The 22,993-nt window shown below is 43.2% G+C and overlaps 1 protein-coding gene across 1 annotated transcript in view; it reads right to left on the reverse strand.

Annotated features, from left to right (window-relative positions):
- Positions 1 to 1,544: 1,544 nt before the first annotated feature.
- The window catches only part of AMMECR1L (AMMECR1 like), a 23,214-nt gene continuing 1,765 nt past the window's right edge, over positions 1,545 to 22,993 (reverse strand). Inside the window, exons 2-8 of the mRNA XM_035008286.1 lie at positions 22,721 to 22,830; positions 13,468 to 13,912; positions 9,871 to 9,981; positions 9,447 to 9,561; positions 8,703 to 8,793; positions 6,851 to 6,947; positions 1,545 to 5,150 (exon numbers count right to left, since the gene is read on the reverse strand). Of these exons, the coding sequence (XP_034864177.1) occupies positions 5,039 to 5,150; positions 6,851 to 6,947; positions 8,703 to 8,793; positions 9,447 to 9,561; positions 9,871 to 9,981; positions 13,468 to 13,874 (933 nt within the window). The 5' untranslated portion in view covers positions 13,875 to 13,912; positions 22,721 to 22,830 and the 3' untranslated portion in view covers positions 1,545 to 5,038. The remainder of the gene's footprint in view (positions 5,151 to 6,850; positions 6,948 to 8,702; positions 8,794 to 9,446; positions 9,562 to 9,870; positions 9,982 to 13,467; positions 13,913 to 22,720; positions 22,831 to 22,993) is intronic.

Here is a 22,993-nt window from a genome sequence, read left to right on the forward strand (position 1 = left end):
GCCCCACTGATCTCTGACCAGGTGGCTTAGTTCACACGGTTAAAATGGCACATTTTAGGGGCACCTGGGTGGCTCAGTCAGTTAAGTGTCTGCCTTCTGCTCAGGTCATGATCCTGGGGTCCTGGGGTTGAGCCCTGCGTTGGGCTTCCTGCTCAGTGGGGAGTCTGCTTCTGTTGTGTGCTCTCTCTCAAATAAATAAAATCTTTTAAAAAATTAATAAAACGGCACATTTTAGGTTATACACATTATACCACCAGCAGCGTGTGCACACAGACACACAAAACCAACAAAAACCCACAAAAAACCCAACGATACAGAATTCCATGCTGCTGAACTACAGGTAGTATTATAATATGGAACAGTAATTTCTAGAACCAAAATTTCTCTTTAAGAAACAGAGAATCTGGGGTGGTGCAGTTGGTTAAGCATCCCACTCCTGGTTTTGGCTCAGGTGGTGGTCTAAGGGTTGTTAGATGGAGACCGTCGGGCTCCACATTCAGCACAGTCTCTCCCTCTGCCCCTTCCCCCTGCTCTCTCTTAAATAAATCTTAAAAAAAAAAAAACAAACACAGAGAGACTCCTTCTCAGACACCCCAGTGTTATCACCGATTTTTAACAGTTGCTTGTAGTCTATTTCCAATTTATCTAACCCCGACAGCATGCATATCTGTAGTTAGGAGTTCTGCCAAGTGTTAAGGGCCTCAGAACTGGGTATCTTTAAAGAAAAAAAAAATTAACATCCTTGCAAATAAAGTTTTGAACTTGAGACTGACAATTGCAGCACGTGTGTATTTATATGTTTGAAAAATTATTCTGGCCATTTTCTTCAAACACATCTCATCCTTTCTGGGCCCTCCAAAATGAATGTTTCCCTTTAAGGTTAGACCACACCAATATGTCCCAGAGTCTTTGCTTGGATTAATTAGTCACCAAATGAGATCTTAAATTTGAGCACCACCCTCCTCCCCCCGCTTTTTAGCTTTTTGGATAAGGTCAGTTTCAAAGGGGAATCTAATGAAAACTATGAACCTTCTTTCTAGAAAGACCCAAATTTTAAAGGGTACATGAACCTCAGTTCAGGAAATTTGGTTCTAAAAAGCCAGGGGCATTGCTACCAACCACACAAAAAAATACAAATGCAAATAAAAAAATACGTTGAGGATCATGGACACCATGCAAAACACACAGGCTGACTAAAAACACCATCTGGTTGGCTGTCTTCAAAAATAAGATGATTGGGGCGCCTGGGCGGCTCAGTCGGTTAAGCATCTGCCTACAGTTCAGGTCATAATCCCAGGGTCCTGGGATCGAGCCTGCTCCCCCAAATCCCCCCACCTCGTCCCCTGCTTGTGTGCGCTCTCAAATAAAATCTTCAAAATAAATGAATGTGAGGGGTGCCTGGCTGGCTCAGCTGGAGTGTGAGACTCTTGGGTCTTGGGGATGTGAGTTCAAGCCCCTCGTTGGGTGGAGAGATTACTGAAATAAACTTAAAAAGGAATTACCACTATTCCAGAAAAAAAAAAAAAAAGGGCAGGACAAAGACAATTTTTACCCATTATAATTTATTCTCTACAATACTTCGTTAAAGAGTTCAATGATTTGCACTCAGAAGTTATATAGCCAAGAGGCAACCAAGTGTAATACAAAGAATTGGTCTGAAGTCTTTGCACTGAAGGCCATACAAAGTCTCTTGCTTCAGGGAAGTAAGAATGAAAATAAAATGAACACATAGCTCCCTGGGCTCCAGAATCTCAATAGAAAATAGCATCAACAGTTAGTGAAAGTGTAGGTGTTAACATATGGAAAACAGGTCTTGTGCAAAATATTAAAATTAACACCCAGGACTTCTGTATAGATGATTTTTATTATAAACAATAAAATATATGTAATGTCTCAACTACAAACCTTTCATATTGAAAGGGTCTCTAACATGAGTTGCTTTAATATTATGAAGCAAAAAAGTTTAAGAACCTCACAGTGGAAACAATCCAACACCGACAAATCCTAGTGATCAAAGACATTCTCTTTTAGTTAACGTAAAACAAGGACAATTCATAATTACAAAGAGAATGTCCTAGCTGTGGGTATTATGAGACAAGCCAACTTTCCAGACCAAAAGGCACTCACAGCTAGGGATGAATCAAACTCCGAACTGAACCAGCCAACGTGGGCTGGTTCCTTAACAGCAGTTACCTACTGTTCAGCTTGAGCAGCCCAAGGACAAAGTAAACACCAAGCAGAAAACATTCCCTTCTTTTCAGACCTGCCACTCACACCACCTGTACTGGCCACCCTCATCACTGCTTTGGTCAAGCACGTGGAAGGCAGTTCAGTTCGTTCGGAGCTGTCATCTCCCTATGCAAAGCTGCCGCATGGATGATCCAAACTTAGTATTTTTTCCTGAGAGCCACCTGCCACACGTCTTCTCGAGGTGACCATGACCGTACACTTCCAGACCGCTTCCTGACTAGGCCCCATTCAGGACAGACACTGACCGTGGCATTCCTTATGGGGCCAAATAGTTTTCCTTGGTCGACTCCTGAGCCCCCCCGACAAGGCCAGAGGGACTTGAGCATCTCCATTGCTGGACTTGTATGGGAGCATGAGGGAATGTGCAGGGAGTAAGGCTTCTTCACTCCAAAACCTCTGAGCCCACTTCAGTGTGGTGCTGGGCTTAATCAGCCCAATTCTTGTGCACTGATTTTTTTTTCCCCATTTCGTGGGTTTTATATTTTCTGTTCATTTTCTTAAATGGCAGGTATCCTACCCCACCCTCAATAAAATAAAAAACATACTATACATTGGGGAAGACAAATAGGGCAACATTTCTACAAGAAAAAATAGGCTTGAAGAGCATGGCACTGTAGTAAATGCTTGCATGACCAGTCTCACTGAGCGTGCTCAGGGGTGAAAGTTTAGCACCAATTTTTTTGCTTTTTTTAATCTTTAGAAATTAAACACAACTTTTAACACAGAACACTTGAACAGTAATGAGTGTAGCCCTATGTATCAATACTGTTGTACAAATTGGAGGTGGGTGGTTTAGTCCAGAGCTGACCACCCTGACATCAATCCATGGCACCTAAGAGTAACTATCGTCACATTTGTTTGTTAACAAGACATTTATTATTCTCAGCAGCAGGAAATCACGAAACAATCCCTTCATCTTCAAAAGCTTTTTTTCATTAACCTTGCAAGGGAAAAGTGGCAGGATGCGAGAACGCAGCACAATGGTTAAGATAGGGTGGTGCGGCCTTGGCCTGGGCATCCTGAGGTCAGCCCACTTCCCTTGCACATTTCGTGTCCTCATGAACAGCAGAGGACGGTGCCAAGCAAATCTGCTCCCTCTCATCCATTTCTTCCAAGAAATGAGACTGCAATGCCTAGAATGGCATGTGTGTCGTTTCTTGGATTATGTCCCTGCTCCCCCTCCCCCATTCCTGGCAGAAGAAAATTCAACATTTCTTCTGATTTGGATATTTGCCCATTTTGGAAAGCCACACCATCACCACATAAACTTCAAAAAATAAATTAAATCAAAACAATGGTGTTCACCGGATTGACACCCAATCCACTTCAAGAGTTCTCTAAGCATGTTGTTGAAAACCAGTGTATCACCCTCTGGGTCCTTTCTTCCAACTGGCCACCTCTTCCTGTGAATCCTTTCAGCAGTGCCTCTGTGACAATGTTTCCAAAGCATCTTCCAAGTCCCCAGCTTCTATGAACTCTGCCACCAAATGAGGGAAGAACAGGCAAGAGGGAGGAAAAACTTGCTGACAGCTATTTGGAATCAGCAACAATGGAGAAGGGAACTATGCCACATGAAAGTCTGAATGACCTAGAATAAAATGAGCTATTTGGAACTTTGCCATGGTGGGGTGAAGATTCCCAGCATGTTAGGCAAGATAAAGATTCATCTTGTTTAATTACACAGCTTTGTTCTAAAGTCCTGGAAAGGACTGAAAGAGCAACAGTCTTCCCACTTCTCCAGGCAAATTAGACAAAGGAACTCCTCTGCTTAAAGGTCCCTCAGGATGTCTGCCTGAAAACAAAAACAGCTTGGAGGCCCTGGATTCTTTCCTATGACAACGTGTCCTTCTAAAGTCCAACCCAAGTGCTTGTTGGAACACCTATGCCTTCTGAGAACCTAGATCCAGCTATAGGCACTGCTACCAGTAGAGGAGTGAGGTAGCCGGGTGGTAAGGAAGAGGTCTCTCCTTTCTCACTGCATGCAGCGATGATTTCAGGACCTCCCATGGGCATCCCAGTCCAGTCCTCAGCAGGCTACACCACAGAGCTCTGTTCAATACCAGGAGACGCAATGCAGGAAGAGTGCCAGAAAATCCAACTGAGAGTGGGATGAGAATTAAAACCTTCGAGGCTAATTGAGCAATGAGATCTGCAACGCCATCCAAAGGGCTTCCGATCTTGGTGTGGGTCTCTGTCCAGGAGCCTCGGAGGACTCATGGTGCCCACGTTCAACCCTAACATGGCGTCCACTTATGAAGCATGGAGGTTGTGATCAACTCTTGGTATGCAATAAACTGGAAGTTTAAAAAAGGAATTTAAAACAACCTAAAAATGTTTCTTGTTGGTCTCCGTTGCCCAGACTGCCAGGGGAATACACCTACTTGATCTGGGGAGGCTGTAGGGGTGTGTGTGGGGTAAGCATTCATGGACCACCAATTCCGGCTTCCACTGTGTGGCCAACACAGAGGCGGCAAATCAGCAGTGGCACCTGCATGCCAAGGGTCTTCTGAACCCACACGGTAATTCTCACTAGTCATGGAGGAGCCCCAATCCAACGGAACCCCATATTGAGGAAAGGCTGAGATAAGGCTTGGGCCCCTCAAGTTCTGTTTCATTCAGTATAACCCCGCCCCCCCTCAGTCAGCTGAGCAGACTTGGCAACGGAAGCTAGCATCATAAAATGGTGCAGTAATAGAAGTAACTGGACCAGGAAGAGGAGGCATCTGCTCCAATGATGTCATAGCCATTGGTAGCCACAGGGGGGTGGGACTGGTCATGCAGCCGTGTGTCAGGAGTAATGATTGTAGAGGGGCGGGGCATGAAGAGTGCCATTCTGGAAACAGTGCTGTCGAGAAGCAATATACTCTGCATAACTGATTGTCACCTTCTCACTTCTGTACCTGTATAAGGAAACAGGAAAGGGTATTAGGAACCTCAAACCCTTCGTTTTGTAAAGTCACTCAGCAGAGAAAACCAAAAGCTTATTCCACATTTTGAAAGAATAAAATGGAAGACCAAGAGCAATCTTACTTACAGAAAATGAAAGACAGCACAAGAAAACAATGTTGTTATTACAAATGAACAAGATGAAAAAGCACAATCACAATTCACCCCTGAGAATGTATTTTCTGCACATCCCACCTTTAAACACTACTTATCAGGCTGCTCTTAAGCAATCTGCTACTGGGGTCTGGATGAAGAATGTCAAGGTCAAATTACACGGGTGGCAGACTGGAAGATGGCTATACCAATGCCCAGTGCAAACTGCATGTCTACTGCATAAAATGTGATAAATTTGACAGAAATGCAACCTCAATTTGCAGAAAAGCAACAAACAAGTTATTTATAACTAAAAGGGGCACAGATACCTAATTCTGGGTCAAATTCTGATGAAGCAGGTTAAAGGATCCTGGGGCTATATAGGACGGGTCTCAATTCCCAGATGAATATGCCATATCATATCACAGGGTCATCAGAACAGAATTCATAGCACTTTGGCTTTGCTCTGGAAAGAGCCATGAGTCAGGATGCGAAGCATGGGGTGTTACAAACCTATGGAGCCTACTACAGACCACAGGAGCTGGGTGTGACAATCCTTACCCAGAGCCATCTCTTTCCCACTGTAATCACTCCTCCACTGCAAGGTGATTATTCCTGAATTTTGACAGGGAAATGGCTGTTCAAATAAATTATAATAATAATAATAATAATAATGCTTTGTATTTGAAGTTTTTTTTTTTTGGAATCCAAAGCATTTCAAAAACACTGGGTTATCTTCCAAATAGACCTGTGAGGTTAGTATATGATTATTCAGTATTTTACAGATGAGGGAGCCAACAGAGGCCCACAGAAGCCCACAGAAGCTAAACCTCTCAGTGTTTCCGATTTCAGTAGGGATGGCAAGAGAACTGACATCTACTGACCACCTATAATTATTGCCTGGCCCTAGGCTAGAAATTCTTCATACATTACCTTACCACACTCTAAAACAACCCCGAGGCATTACCATTCACTTCTTACAAACAGGAAAGTCCCCCCTCCCCCCTCAGAGAGGCAGAGTAAGTAACTGGCCCAGGCCACACAGGTAGGCAGTGGTGGAGCTGGGATTCAGACCCCAAGTCCGTGTGCATTCTACTACTTGAGGCAGCCTCCCCCAAGGAGAGGGATGTTTCCTTGTAACTCTGCGAAAAGCACTGTCTCACTATCCTGTTAACATGCCACCTGTATCCCCTGCTACCTGACTGCATGTGACTTCAACTGACCCTGGACCTCTGCACTGACAGCCTTCGTTCCTGACCTCAGTCTGCCCCCTTAAGTCTCCCAAGCAGTGGGTCTGGTGAAGACATCCACCACCTGATCATGGCCTAAACTGCTCTGGCTCTGCCGTCAACTCTGCTGCAGAGATGCCCACGACGCTGGGAAGTCTTTGCCTTTGCTGCTGCTGCTTCCTCCCAGCTTAAACCTGACCCATACCTCTTTAGTTTAAGTTTAGGGACATTAGCAGAGAAAATTTTCTTTTCATCAGCCCTTTCCATCAAGGGTATCCTCCATCCAACCCGAGCTAAATTAAAATGACAAGGAAAATGAGACAGGGGGTTACCTGGTAAGTTTGATCGTTTTTCTGAATTCACTGGTAATTGGAGCCTTAAAGCCACCTTTCCTGAGCAAGGAGTCTATTGTCTGGATCTGATCCCAGTCTGAGGAGAGGAGAGGCACACTGAGGTCAGTGCACGATGACACAAGAGTAGGGTATGTTCTCACACGGCAAGAAAAGAGAAGCAGCCAGGTCTGCTAGGGTCAAAGGGAGCCCTGGACACTGGCCCCACATCCCTAGAGCCCCGTCTGCCTCACTGACATCCAAGTAGAATCGGAGACATGAGATGATAACCCTACATACACCATAATGGCTGTCCCCAGGCCCCCTGCTCCTGTCTTTCCTGTCAGATGTGATCCCAGTATAATTATCTAGGAACAAACATGGTCTCAACTTAAGACTGGCCTGCTGGCCTAGTGTTGGTAACCAAGGCTGTTCTGTGAGAGGAGAGAATTCAAATTCTGCAGCCTGTATTCCTTTGTGTGGCCTTCCTTTACTTTGATGATTTCTAGGAGTCCTGTTTTCTATTACAGAGAACTGATAGCAGGAAGGAAGCCAATCCTTCATGAAGGACAGGAAAGTTGTTCACACATACATCATTGTGTTGTTCCTGCACATTTTTAACAGATAAAACCAAACACATCAAAACTGAAAAGCAAAGAGAAACCCCTAAATTACCCCCCAATTTTTAAATTTTGCCAACCAACTTTCAAACGGCGTAAGTAATCTGATTATTTATCCGTTATCGCCATATCTCACTATTAGGAAATATTTATGGTGTCCCTTCTTGTACAAAAATGTTAGACTTATGGCTTCAAAGTGGCTAAAAGGCTTCCTTTTTATGCCACATCCACATGGCTTTTGAAAAAGTTTAAACACAATCATGATGGAAACCAATAAGGCAATCACTCTCCACATAATTAGTTCACTGATACACTGAACTGGATATTTCTATTCCAGGTTCATACCCAGTAAGTACTGTGTATTTTATTTATTTATTTTTTAAAGATTTTATTTATTTATTTGAGAGCGAGAATGAGAGAGAGAGAGCATGAGAGGGGGGAGGGTCAGAGGGAGAAGCAGACTCCCTGCCGAGCAGGGAGCCTGATGCGGGACTTGATCCAGGGACTCCAGGATCATGACCTGAGCTGAAGGCAGTTGCTTAACCAACTGAGCCACCCAGGCGCCCCTAGTACTGTGTGTTTTACATGTTATTTTCAAAAACAGAGAAGAAAGGAGGGAGGGAGGGTGGGTGGGTGGGTGGGACGAAGGGAAGAGAGAAAAAGAAAGAAAACTGGGTTACATATCACAGAACACACAAGCAACACTGGAAGATATTCTTCCAAATATTCTTTTAAAGAGAAAACCTACCCAGCCCACCTCCTACCTTTATTGTCCCATTATAAGAACTTATTACCTACTAAGTTCTTAAAAAAAAAAAAAGACTATGTCTTGCCTTTTTCCAAATATAACACTGTTTAAAAATTAATGACCAAAAGTTCAAAACCCACTGATACGGGCAGCTTCCCTTTACAATGGACTCCATAATACGGTCCAGTTGACTGCTAGAATTTTGCTACAATTACCACTAGTTTTGGGGGCCAAGGAATAAAACTTTTCACTGAGAGGAAGTGAAACAAGGGGTTGAGTAAGGGAAGTCTTTACCCCTTTTCTTCCCCAGCTCCTGCATTTTTGGGGAGTTTATTTCCCATTCTGTAAGACTTTGATAGACACTAAGAGGAAGAAAGGCACTCATTCTTTGTTGCAGTTGGGCTGAACGACAATACACACCACTTCCCTGCCTTTAAATGGTGACACTGTGAATAGTAAACACTGAAATTCCATTTGTCAAACTCACCTTGTTCCTTCGCAACCTCAGGTAAATATGTGGCTGTACGTTTGACACCTTTCTCATTGATGAATTCAATTCGAATCCCATGGACCCCTACCTACAGGAGAAATAACCAAATAAACAGCATTTACTTACTCTAATGGAACTTCAGGCACCCACATTTCATTGACACTGTCCCCTGACCAGCTCGATCCAAGTCTGAGAAAAGGAGAACCTGCTGCTTTTTCATGACTAACTCTTTGCCTCAGGTATAGAAGCCAAAGTAACTTCAGCCTGAGGGAAGCGGTGAGCCCACATGTAGCCATCTCTCCAAGTATGAGGGTTATAGAAATAAATTCTTTCAATAGCTCATCCAATAATCTTAAATATTCCACCTTTAATCTATTCAGTTAAACATACCACAGGGTTTTGATCTAGGCTCATGACTCCTCACAACAACTTTTACTCAAGGGCTTACCAAGAGGGATCTGGAATGCTCTCTTTATCCCCATTATCATTTCCTATTAGATGTGGGATAAGGCTATGGAACAAGAGTGGACTGGGAAGACACAGGAAAAGAAGAAAGACTTCGCATTTCTTCCTACTTCTAAATCACCGCATTTTTCCTGTCACCTATGTGGCCCCCAATTGCTTCCAAACTCAGCTTTCACATTCTTATACCCTCTCTCAATGAAGGAGATACATTACCATGTACTAACCCGAACCCAAATGCAACGAGAGATGCAGAGTTCCAAATGCGGCTGTTCTCACCTCCCAGTCCAGGTAATCACTGGCATCCTCAAAGTTAGTAAGGAGGGAGACAGAGCAGAAAAGTTTAGGCAGCTCCTCTCGGGTCAGGGGGGGAAATCGGCTGTCCTTAAGTGCACTGGAGGGGGACAGAAAACATAAGTGAGGCTGCTCTGGAGCTGGGAGCCAACATTATGTGCCCGAGTATTTATGAATCCTGAGCTATGCAGAGAATATTGATTATCCATCAGCACTAATATGCTAAAAATAACTTGATGCTACTAACTGTCTACACTTGAACTGCTAAGTGACTGACCAGATTAAAGCCCCCATACTCCCTGATTACCAAAAAGAGAACACTCAAACTTCACCACTTAGAAGAAATAGTCAGGCAGTTGTTTTCAATTCTAGCCAATTTATCTACAGAGCTTATGTCTGGTGTCATTACCTGGTTAACGTGTATTCCCTGAGTCCTGAATGAAGATTCATGGCTGAGAAGGTCCCAATGCAGCCACGAAGCCGCTTGTCCCGCCCTGTCTTCCATGTCACAAAGAGCGGACTACAAAAGCAAAACAAGAAACATTCTCCAGCCCCAAATCAATCATGGATAGGAACAAAACCTTTGCTTTTGCCCCATTCGTTTCTGTTATTCCCCAAAAGGACTGTTTTCTGAATTGTGGCTATCTGAAGGACTCTGCCTTTCTGGCAATTGTGCGGTCTCTGGAGAGAGAGAGGAGACCGCAATAAGACAGTGTGAAGAAAGGAGCTCTGTGCCGCCCTTCCTGTGATCCTTGCTGATAGTTTTAATTCACTTTGACACTTTTGTGCTACTTTCCTTTTCCTCTGCCCAGCACTCAACTTCTTCTAATTTTCCAAGTCTTTCTCCTTTTCTTTACTCCATATTTAGGAGTGCCCACGTTCCCCAGTTACATCCTTCAGGAAGACACTGGGCCTGCATACCTTCTCCCCATTCCCTAAACCTCGCCATTGTTCCCGTAATTATCTCTGCCCCTCGTCCTGCTCATAAATGTTCGGGAAAAGAAAAACAATGCAATGTCTCCGCAAGAAAGCTCGTCATTAGAAGTTGCCACTTTCTACTTCTAGGCCAAAGTCATGTGTCGTCCTCGTCAGGGTACATCAGACTGGTGGTAACAGAATTTTTTATAAATAGGTTACAGAGCTGTCCCTTCATCCTGGTATTTCCTCTGTACTCCTATGCCTTTACTTCTCATACTGAGCAAAATGCCTCTAAAAAGCAACTTACACTTTTAAAGCTGTCTACTTTGGTCACTGTTATAAAGCAGATCTGCTGCCTAGTTTTTCTTTCCACTGAACACCTGAACAGCACCAAAGTTACTGTCCCAAAACCTTCTCAAAAACCCCTCAAGAGGGGCGCCTGGGTGGCTCAGTCGTTAAGTGTCTGCCTTCGGCTCAGGTCATGATCCCAGGGTCCTGGGATCAAGCCCCGCACTGGGCTCCCTGCTCCACAGGAAGCTTGCTTCTCCCTCTCCCTCTCCCTCTCCCCCTGCTTGTGTTCCCTCTCTCGCTGTGTCTCTGTCAAATAAATAAATAAAATCCTAAAAAATAAACAAAAACAACCAAAAAACCCTCAAGAATGCCATTGTCTGCAGGATGGAAATATAAGCCCCTGAATACAACAGCCCATTCCCTACAACACTGCAGCCACCACCCACTCTTCCAAATCCACACCCCTCTCTTACGTGGGACACACTTGATCCCATTAGGATCAAGGCCTAGAATCTCCACCTGTTTTTATGACCATGGTATCCCATGGCAACACTTCTCTAAAAAGTTAGCACAGTTCTCTATATGTTCTCTCCTCTGACACAATCACACAGGAGTAACCTCCCCTCTACTTCTGCCCAGACAGTGTGCCATACACATTATTTAGCTCTGTGTGTGTGATCTGCTAACTTGGTAAGTCTCCCAAAAGTGAGGACATTTTCTTCATATTCTCTCCACTCCCTGGCCAGCAGGGCTATGCATTGCTCCAACATGGCACTAACAGCTGAGGAATGAATGATCCTAAGTCAATGAATGCTCCAAAAGCATCTCTTCAGTGCTCTTTTAAAGCCAGTTCAGGGGCACCTGGCTGGATGGGTCAGTGGAACTGTGACTCTTGATCTCAGGGCTGTGAGCTCCAGCCCCAAGTTGCATATGGAGATTATTTAAAAATAAAATCTTAAAAAAAAAATTATCAACAACAGCCAAACTACGGAGAGAGCCCAAATGTCCACTGACTAATGAATGGATAAAGCTGTGGTATGTATTATATACAATGGAATATTACTCAGCCATCAAAAAGAATGAAATCTTGCCATTTGTAATGAAGTGGGTGGAGCTAGAATATATTATGCTAAGTGAAATAAGTCAGAGAAAAACAAATACCTTTATGATTTCACTCATATGTGGAATTTAAGAAAACAGATGAACATATGGGAAGGGGGAAAAGAAAAAAAGGACAGAGAGAAGCTATAAGAGACTCTTAATGATAGAAAACTAAAGATTGATGGAAGGAGGTGGGTGGGAGAATGTGTTAAATGGGTGATGGGTATTTTTTTTAGGGGGAGCAGCAGAGGGAGAGGAAGAAGCCGGCCCCCCACTGAGCAGGAAGCCCGACACAGGGCTGGATCCTGGGATCGTGACCTGAGCCGAAGGCAGACACTTAACCGACCAAACCATATAGGCGCCCCTATGGGTGATGGGTGTTAAGGAGGGCAGTTGTGGGGCACCTGGGTGACTCAGCTGGCTAAGCATCAGACTCTTGGTTTTGGCTCAGATCATGATCTCACGGTTGTGAGACTGATCCCCAAGTCAGACTGTGCTCAGTGGGGACTCTGCTTGAGATTCTCTCTCTCCCTCTCCCTATGCCCCTCCCCCTGCTTGCATGCTGTCTCTACAATAAATAAATCTTTTTTTATTTTTTATTTTTTATTTATTTTAAAATAAATTTTATTTATTTGACAGAGAGAGAGAGAGAGAGACAGTAAGAGAGGGAACACAAGTAGGCAGAGTGGGAGAGGGAGAAGCAGGCTTCCTGCTGAGCAGGGAGCCCGATGCTGAGCTCGATCCCAGAACCCTGGGATCATGACCTGAGCCGAAGGCAGACGCTTAATGACTGAGCCACCCAGGCGCCCCAATAAATAAATAAATCGTAAAAAAAAAAAAAAAAAGAAAAGAAAAAGGAGGGCACTTGTTATGATGAGCACTAGGGTTGTATTAAGTGATGAATCACTAAATTTACTCCAGAAACCAATATTGCACTGTATGTTATCTAAAATTTAAATTAAAAAAAGAAAATAAAAGTAGGAAGGAAGAAAAAAAAAAAAAGCCAGAAGGAAGGAAAGAAGGAAGAAAGGAAGGAAAGAAGAAAGGAAAAAAAGCCAGCTCAGAGTTGCTTCCAATTCTGAGGAAGAAGAAAACACTGGCATGGATTACTTCACTTTATACATACTCCTTGTTTTAAGTCATTGACACCTTGAGAGAGTTTGGGACAAATAACAGAGTCTTGAACTAAAAACAATAAAGCAGATTCTGCCATTCTTGGTGGGGTGCGAGCAGCCATGTGGGATTACTGATGAACAAAGCAAGGGGACCCTTATTAGAGCATCACAGCTCCCACTAAATGCGCTCCTACTCTCTAGCCTGGCCCTCAGACACTTCCAATTCACTTGGACTTCAACACCTGGGTCCACAATGATGTTATGTGTGGTCTCTCCACTCAAGAGGGTGAATCACCTACCCACTGCAATATAAACCAACAAACCAAAAGAAGAAAATCCTAATTTCTACAACATTACCTTAAAAACAAGCCCAGACCTCCTCCAAGTATAACCTGGACCTCTTACTGAATCCAGATATTGTTCTACATATTGTCTGGACATTTCTCATCCTATTCTCATTACTCTCTGCCCAAATGATGCTAAAGCTTTTTATAAGCGTCAGACCCTCTCAAGAGAACAACCCAAGAAAGACGTCATTCATGCCTTTCTTACTGTCCCCTGCACCTGACCGATTTACTCACTAGGGGTCATTGGTGAATCTAGGAAGTCGTGGCTGTGGGAAGCCATAGAGGTGACAGTAGAGGACGTCAAAGCAGTAGCAGCACATCTCTGCAGTCACCACCAGATTCTTGGTGGTGTTGGCAGTTCCATTGGGCCGGGGAAGAGGGCTCAGCGCTCCCGATGCGGGATTCATTCGTGTAATGGGAGAATTTCCAGGTCCCAGAGTTAAGTCCGACACATTCTCCCGACCACTGCTGCCATCCACATGCTGGTGGTTTTGAAGAGGTCCTGAACTAGAGCTGGGGACAGTTGTGGACTGGTTCCCGTGACTGTGCGTTCCACTTCCAGATAACTTGGGCTTCTTGACCCCACAACAGCCTGCTGCCAACTTGGGCTCAAGTGGAGGAACACAACGTCTTTTTCCCATCCTGATTCAGTGCTGGAGGTCTGGAATGCTGCAGAACCCTGACCAAAAAGAGAACAGTTAAGCATTAATTCAAAAGGTTAGTTAAAAGGAGAAGACAAAAATCAAAAAGAAAGAGTCTACGTGGAAAGTCATCAAATTCTCTTTCTCATCCAGATCACCGGGTCACAAAAGGCTGCAGACCAGCATGACTGGAAGAGACCCTGAGCTCCAGACTATGGACTCCTAACCTTTTCCTAAAGAAGAACTATTTTTCCTTTTCCATAAAGCCTTATGATCACCACAGACAGACACAGACAACGAGCAGCCCCTCTTGCCCAGGACTCCCTAGGGCAGAAGGAAGGGCAGGTGGCAGCCACTGTGGAGCTGCACGAGGACATTTCAAGACTGCAAGATAGCACTGGACCTGTCAGACTCGTCATTGCTGTCTCTACCTTTTATGGCCTCCAAATTAGACCACCGTATTTTTAAAGTGCCCCAGAGGAAACTTCAAGCTTTTCCTTGTTAACCACATCCTTTCAGCATCTTACTCATCACTAACCTAAATCTGTGTGATTTCAGCCCTAGACCTGAGTGAATACGAAAAGCAGTTAGAGGCCATTCTGAAAAGAGCACACCTTCCAACACAAAGCTCCCACCTTTCTGTCCTCACAGCTCTCATTCTCCAATGCCTTGCTCATTTTCTTTAGTTCTCTGAACTCACTCCAATTTCTACACATCTCTCTCTCCTTTCAAAACCCCAAATTCAAAAAAAGCTACAACCTAGTAGGAACCTTTATTCACACAAATGACCCAAGCTTCACAGTCTTTTGTGAGGCAGCCATTTCTGCCCTGTCACAGCAAGGTAGATGCATGCAAAGCCACTCAGCCTAACAACATGTGGCAGCGGATGGGCCAGGAAACCAGAACATCCCATCGGATGATGTGAACGGAAGGAAGGATTTTTTTTTTTTTACCGTATTTTTTTCTTAAACAGCCTGAGGTAAAAATGGACAGTTATAACACAACCAAGAGCCTTTCTCTGATTCAACAGAATCAGGAAAATAGATCCTAGTTATTTCAATGTCAATAATACCAAAGTTTGTAAAATTCTGCTGACTTGAAAAAAGAACACTTAAATCTCCCTGTGATTTGGACATATAACATATAATTGCCTTTTTATTTTTTTAAACATAATTTGCCTTTTTACACACTGCTCTATAATACAGTATTTTGGTTGTAAGTTCTACAACCTTTTAAATCAAATTAGATATTTACATACCCATTTGCAAAGCCATTATTTCTACACAAACAAGGTGTCACTTTAGGCTGAAAGAAATACAAAAACTTACAAGTATTATTTAGGTTTTTAAAAAGATTTTATTTATTTATTTGACAGAGACACAGCGAGAGAGGGAACACAAGCACGGGGGAGTGGGAGAGGGAGAAGCAGGCTCCGCTGAGCAGGGAGCCTGATGCAGGGCTCGATCCCAGGACCTTGGGATCACGACCTGGCAGACGCTTAACCAGCTGAGCCACCCACGCACCCTGTTTATGTTCTTGATATATGCTTATCCATAACAAAATACACATTTTTGTATTTAGGGCAACTCTCAGTGAGATGAAAATTGCTTGTAGCTGAGGGATAAATAGCTTGTACACTTCAATGTCTGGCTTGACACAGGCTTCTTTTTGAGAAAGCCTTAGGTACTTAATACAATAAAACCCCCAATGACAAGTTTGTTTCTGAGTGTGGATGTTGTCTTTCTTGTTTATGTTGTTAGAGGAGGGAGAACATCTTGGTTAAAAATGCTGCCTCCAGAGCCAAATGGAGTGTTCAAATTCTGGTTCCTCTGGGATCAAACTCTCCATGATTCAGTTTCTTCAGTATGGGAATAACAATAGTACTTCTTACTTGCCTCATGGGGTTTTAGGAGAATTAAATTAGTTTAATATGCATAAAGTGCTTGAAACACTGCCTGGTACGTAGTAGGTGGCAATATATCTAGCTGCTCTTATCACTTGGGTTCTTGTTCAACTGCCCCAATAGGATGGAAATCCCAGAAGGCCAGGACTCCGCTAGGCACTTAGCACTTAGATCAGTGCTTGCTCTGAACAGGTACACTTTAAACATTACACTGAATCCTCAAAACCATTCAGCAAGGCAGGCGATGTTACTATCATTTTACAGAGGAGGAACCTTGGGCTTAATAAGCAATATAACTTGGCCAAAATCACACTGCCACTAAGTGGCAGAGTTAGGGTTTGGACCACAGTCTATCTGTCAGACTCCAAGGCCTGGGTCCTTCCACCAAGCCACAGAGAAGATGAGGCCTGCCAATAATATCCATTGGAGGGCGCCTGGGTGGCTCAGTCGTTAAGCGTCTGCCTGTGGCTCAGGTCATGATCTCAGGATCCTGGGATCAAGTCCCACGTCGGGCTCCTGGCTTGGCGATAAGCCTGCTTCTCCCTCTCCTCCTGCTTGTGTTCCTGCTCTTGCTATCTGTCAAATAAATAAATAAAATCTTTAAAAAAATATCCACTGGATTCAGTCATTTCCTAAGGGCATGATAAAAAAAAAATTACATTCAAGGTATACTAAAAACTAACCTAATAGTTCACAGAATCTTGCCAACAAAAATGGAGCGGGAGGGGCACTGGCTGGCTCAGTTGGAAGAACATGCAAGTCTTGATCTCAGGGTCCTGAGTTCAAGCCCCAAGTTGGGTACAGAGATTACTAAAAAAATTAAAATAAATAAATAAATAAATAAAACATAGTAAAACAAAATGGCCTAAAAAAACGACCTATGCCCAAAGCCAACATCTCAAGCCAGACCCTGAACATAATCAGTGCCCCTGCCACTGTCATTTGAGTCCGCAGACGATGTCACTGGCCTCTTGACACATGTTGTTGAATGAAGCAGGACTATCTCTGGAGAGCTGGAATTTTAACAGGTCTCCAGAAAGCACCAAAGTTCAAAGCAGCAAAGAGAAGGGATGAAACACAACAGTTAAAAAAAAGAAATGTTTCCCCACTCTCCTTACACCAAAGCATACCTGAAGGAAAAGCTACATGTCATGAGATGGCAACTCAGGTGTTCCTTAGCAGGTATCATCAGCTACCTGACTGGTGAAACACCCCACAATGGAGCAACAGAAAGGATTTTCAAACCATGCCAAGGCAGGTGAAAATTCTGCCTAGGCACCACATACGGCACTGATCTGCAGTGGAGCATGATCACAAGAGATACCAAGTGATTACATTTAACAATTCCCCACACACTCCTAAATTATGATTTGAAATCAATAGAACCAACCCAAATCCTGTGGCTCCTTAGGCCCAAGCATTTCTCTGGAGGCCACTAAGCAAACAATTCAATCAATATTCTCAATTAATGACCAAAGGCGGAGTTAGAGACTTCTTGCATCAAAGTTATAAGGTATTTCTTCAAAAATTTGTTCCCTAAATTTAAATCTATAAAAATTTCAAACATAAAGTCATATAGTATAATGGACCCAAGAACCAGTTTTAATAATTTTTAACATATGGCCAATCTTATTTCAACTATAGCCTACCTACTCACTCTATCTCCCTTCCTACTGAATTATTATGAAGACACTTTTTTTTTGTTTTTTGTTTTTTGTTTTTTTTGAAAGATTTTATTTATTTATTTGAGACAGAGAGAATGAGAGAGAGCGAGTACATGAGAGGGGGGAGGGTCAGAGGGAGAAGCAGGCTCCCTGCCGAGCAGGGAGCCCGATGTGGGACTCGATCCAGGGACTCCAGGATCATGACCTGAGCCGAAGGCAGACGCTTAACCACCTGAGCCACCCAGGCGCCCCGATGAAGACACGTTTTTAAGGGGGCCAATATTTTACTTATCTGTTGGCCTAAGGCAAATAAGTGACTTACAGGTGAAGAATGTGAAGGAAACAAGAGTGCTGGGAGTAAATACTTATTTAGAGTATCAACCCTGTCCACCAATTTGATCAAAACTTTCTCTTTGAGGGATGCCTGGGTGGCTCAGTTGGTCAAGTGTCTGCCTTCGGCTTAGGTCATGATCCCGGGGTCCTGGGATCGAGTTCCGCATGTGGCTCCTTGCTCAGCGGGTAGCCTGCTTCTCCCTCTGCCTGCCGCTCCCCCTGCTTGTGCTCTCTCTGACAATTAAATAAAATCTTAAAACAACAACAACAAAACAACTTTCTCTTTGAAACTCTTTTAATCCTACTCCAGCAGGGGCGCCTGGGTGGCTCAGATGGTTAAGCATCTGCCTTTGGCTCAGGTCATGATCCTCAGGGTCCTGGGATCGAGCCCCACCTCGGGCTCCCCGCTCAGCGGGGAGCCTGCTTCTCCCACTCCCTCTACTGCTCCTCCTGCTTGTACTCTCTTGCACTGTCAAATAAATAAATAAAATCTTAAAAAAAAAGTGGGCCATCTCACCACAACTAAGCAGTCCCCAACTCGGCTCCCAGGACTGCCTTCCAATGACCAAAGAGATCCTGGTTTCTCCAACAGCTGGGCTTCTGAGAGTACAGCCTACGAGACCTCAGAATAGCATTTCAATACAACAGACTAACCAGCTAAAAACAAATTACTCCTAATGACATACTCCACCTTTTCTAAAACTGTGTGTGCATTTGTTCTCACCCTTCTCCCAAACCTCGTGAAAACTATCAACAATGGTACTTTGATATAGGAGTTCCTGAATGGATACTATGAAGTTAGTTCATTGGAAATAATTGTAATCGGGTATAAAAACTCTTCCTTCCTCTGTGGGGAAGCTGAGCAGTGCTCTGTTGCTCTGGGCTGGGTGGCTTACCATGCCACCTCAATTCCAGACAGTGCTCAATTCATCAACCACTTTTATAAATACATATATCAGTGAGACCCTTCCAAGTCTTCAGCTGGTTTACTCTTTCAAAGCTAAACTCAAGGACCATTTTTTTTTTTTTAAGATTTTATTTATTTGACACAGACAGAGAGCGAGCGCACAAGCAGGGGGAGTGGCAGGCAGAGGGAGAGGGAGAAGCAGGCTCCCTGCTCAGCAAGGAGCCCAATGCAGGGCTCAATCCCAGGACCCCAGGATCATCCCGAGCCCAAGGCAGGTGCTTAACCAACTGAGCCACCCAGGTGCCCCAAGGGCCACTTTTTTTTTTTTAAGATTTTATTTATTTGACAGAGAGAGACACAGCGCAAGAGAGGGAACACAAGCAGGGGGAGTGGGAGAGGGAGAAGCAGGCTTCCCGCAGAGCAAGGAGCCCAATGAGGGGCTGGATCCCAGGACCCTGGGATCATGACCTAAGCCGAAGGCAGACGCTTGACGACTGAGCCACCCAGGTGCCCCAGGGCCATTTTTTTTTTTTTTTAAGATTTTATTTATTTGAGAGAGCGCACGCGTGCATACATGCAGGGGGAGGAGCAGGGGAGAGGGACAAGCAGACTCCATGCTCAGCACGGAGCCTGACGTGGGGCTCCATCCCAGGACCCCGAGATCATGACTTGAACCTAAATCAAGAGTCAGACACTTAACCCCCTGAGCCACCCAGGCGCCTCTGAGGGCCACTTTAAAAGCCAGCAGCACTGATCTCATTTTCCTACCGCCTATCCACTTTAGACCAATCAATGAGAATGAACAAGTTAAAACTGGATTTCCACCAGAGGGAGACAATACCTTTATTTCCACAAAAGCTGGAGAAGTAACAGGAATCACAGTTTTTACCTCTTCCTTCAGGACCTCCTAACCTAACATGTCAAGTATAGTGAAGCATGTTTATTGTTGAAAAAGGCACCACACCCTTTACCTGACATGCAACAGTCAAGGTGTCTTGACCTTCATTAGGGTCCACAACAAAAGATGGTAACTCTACCTCCCCCTCTGTGGGGAAGCTGAGCAGCGCTCTGTTGCTCTGGGCTGGGTGGCTTACCATGCCACCTCAACTCCAGACTGAACTCACTACCTTTACTCGCAGAGGCTGGGTGGCATTGTGTTTCTTTTCACAACATCTAACACAGTGCCCTGCATATAGCATACATGCCAACAATCTTATTTACAGATCTCCTAGTAATTTCTTTTTTTTTTTTTTAAGATTTTATTTATTTATTTGAGAGAGAGAGAGAGAGAGAATGAGAGAGAGAGAGCACATGAGAGGGGGGGAGGGTCAGAGGGAGAAGCAGGCTCCTTGCCGAGCAGGGAGCCCGATGCGGGACTCGATCCTGGGACTCCAGGATCATGACCTAAGCCGAAGGCAGTTGATTAACCAACTGAGCCACCCAGGCACCCAAAATCTCCTAGTAATTTCACTGAAGTTTGTCTTTTTTAAAAAGAATGCTTGTGGCACAAACTAATCTTTAGATCTTTGGTTCTACTGTGAGGTGCCGACTGTGCAGTGTGTTAGAAGTTGAAGGCAACTGAATTACAAGTATGTGTTCTTATCGACAATGTCAACTCTATTCAGCCCAAACCAAGGAATGGTTTAATTCATGGCTAAATGGATAGCCAATGTGGCCAATTCATTCTAAAAATTAGATCAAATATCCCTTAACTTCTTGGTTTGATTTATGCTTATAGCTGCTTTCTTTGCTAAAACACACCAGTCACTGGTCAGTCCTGGACTTAGCCCTGGGTAGTATTTAACTTTAGACTGGCTCAAGGCTTTCCTTTGACAGGCCATACCCAGCTTCTAAACTGTACTTGAGAAATTTTTTTTAAATGACGGCGTGCTTTAAGAGCTACCCACTGGAATATTATTTGCCTGGGAATTTATTATTTCAGGAGTTAATACAAATGATATCTCATAAACTGCTGATGTTTATAAAGAAGGTGTAGAGACCAGTATTGAGGGGAAGATATGAACACACCCTGATGGATCTGGCTGGCTGGGCAGGATGGCCTTCCTCCCTTGCTGAGGGTCCCTTTCACACTCCTCAAGTTCACTGACATCTTCACAGAGCAGCTCCCATCATCAGAGGACAGAGCCTAGGCTCTGGGATTATAGTCTAGGCTCAAATTCTAACTCTGACTTGTCATGTACTGGCTACGCAAACTCAGGCAGGTTGTCACATCTCTATGGACTTAGGCTCCCTATACCACAGGGGATTATTTGTGACCATTCAACGAGTAAGACATGAAAAGCATCTAGCATTTCTTTGGCACATAACTATTATTTATTAAAGTGTCTGCTATTATTAATACTACCACTATGGAAGGGTACATTATAAAAATAACATAGCTTAAAATTCTTACAATTTCTAGAAAAATAAATGCCCTCATAATAAAATTCTATTAAGAACTACCTTGTAGTCTAAAAGATCATATTATTAAAGTGAAATTATTACTCTAATGACCTTGATGCTTTTCCTCTTTGCAGGGCAATGGCTTCTAATAAATCATCCACTGTGAGATGCCAGAAAATATAAAGAATGAATACTGGGCTGTCTGAGTTGTCCACACTTCTATTCTACCGGAGTCCTCTCTTAAGCTTACATACACTAAAATGAGATGAAACTAAGTATGTTATTATTGTAGAAATCTTGATATATACTAATGGAACCTCTGTGTCAAAGTAGTTAGATTTCAAACAATAACCAGATTAAAATAGCTAGAAAAGCCTGGAGATGAAAAAACAAAATCTAGATTCACCTTTTGAAGATAAGCCTCAAAACAACTTATTGGGGAGCATGACCTTCTAACAAATAGATCTGGGAGGTAGGAAAGAGGCAAAGAAAAAAGGAGTCTCTGCTCTTTTTTGTTATTACGTAGTGTCCAAATGTCTGTTCAAATCAAGCTTTATACAGAAGGGAATGGGTTGTTGTTTCCTTCGTGATAGAGAATTGAACTGAAATTCAATTTAATAATTATGTTGCATGAGTAAGGAAATGGCACCTGAACTATAATTCTGGCCTACTTATGTAACTATTCCAAGAAATAGTCAGATGAAAAACCCACAAACATACTGGTAATCATTTCAAATAATCACTTTTATATTTTTGAAACCTCAACATTACAAACATACACATATCCAAACACACACTTTGAAAAATTTCCCTGCACAATACACTTGATCTTAGGCTGAGAAGTGATCCCCGCAAAATACAGATCTACCTATATAACTGCTTTTAAAATTTACAGATTTACAAAAATGCACAGAACTATATATTCTTTCAACTTAGCTTAAAGAAAAACACAGAAATCAAAAGTTTTGTTTTTAGAGTCCCCTCCCTTTACTATGTGATCTATGGCAAAGTGCCAGATATTTCTTGGCCTTGGTTCTTTCATTTGTAAAACGAAAATATCTGTCCCCTGTTCTCCTTCACAGAGGGATTGTGAGGCTCCAATAAGATGTGAAGCACTGTGAAAAACACTATCTTACAAGTGTTAGCATACCACAATAAGCTCAAGGGGATGCAGCTGTAATAAAAATTTTTCCAGAAAACAGTATCACTATAGCAGATTTAGGGCGAAATGTTCCAAAAATCTCTGAAGATTATAACCACATGGAAGAGACCCAATAACTGACCTTGATCAGGAACTGCATTAACCTTAGAGTTTGATCTTTGGTTGTCTTAAAAATGAGTAATTTGGGAAGGGGTGGGAGCCAGACCTTATGTACTAAAAACATAAAGGATAAGTGTAATACTACACTACTATCTAATGGGATTATGGAAAATAAACTTGTCTTTACGTATTTAAATCACTTTAAGAGAGCAAGTAGAAGGAACTTCATCAACATTAGAACATTAGGACCTTCTCAAGGAAGCAGAAAAATACAAGTGAAAAAGTAAACCTACACCCTAATGTCCTAGCACAGGGCTAAAACCAGTAACAGCAACAAATCCTAAACATTCTAAATATGTCCAAGGTAATACTCACTGAAAGCAGATAGTTTGTATTGCCAGGGGAACAGCTATAACAGAGGAGGAGAGTTATTTTGTCTCTGAAATGAACTTTCTTCCTTCTGATTCCATTCCTTCTTCCTGTACCTAAGATAGAAATGCAAGTGCAGTGAATGAACAAAATCAAGGCAGTCCAGAGGTGAGATACCGTTTCTGAAAAATCACAACTTCATCAAGCAATTTCTAGAAAAGAAGAAAGAAAGAAAGAAAGAAAGAAAGAAAGAAAGAAAGAAAGAAAGAAAGAAAGAAA

The sequence above is a fragment of the Mirounga leonina genome, unplaced genomic scaffold (genome assembly GCF_011800145.1).
Source record: "Mirounga leonina isolate KUSES-001 unplaced genomic scaffold, KU_Mleo_1.0 Mir_151, whole genome shotgun sequence".
Taxonomy (NCBI): domain Eukaryota; kingdom Metazoa; phylum Chordata; class Mammalia; order Carnivora; family Phocidae; genus Mirounga; species Mirounga leonina.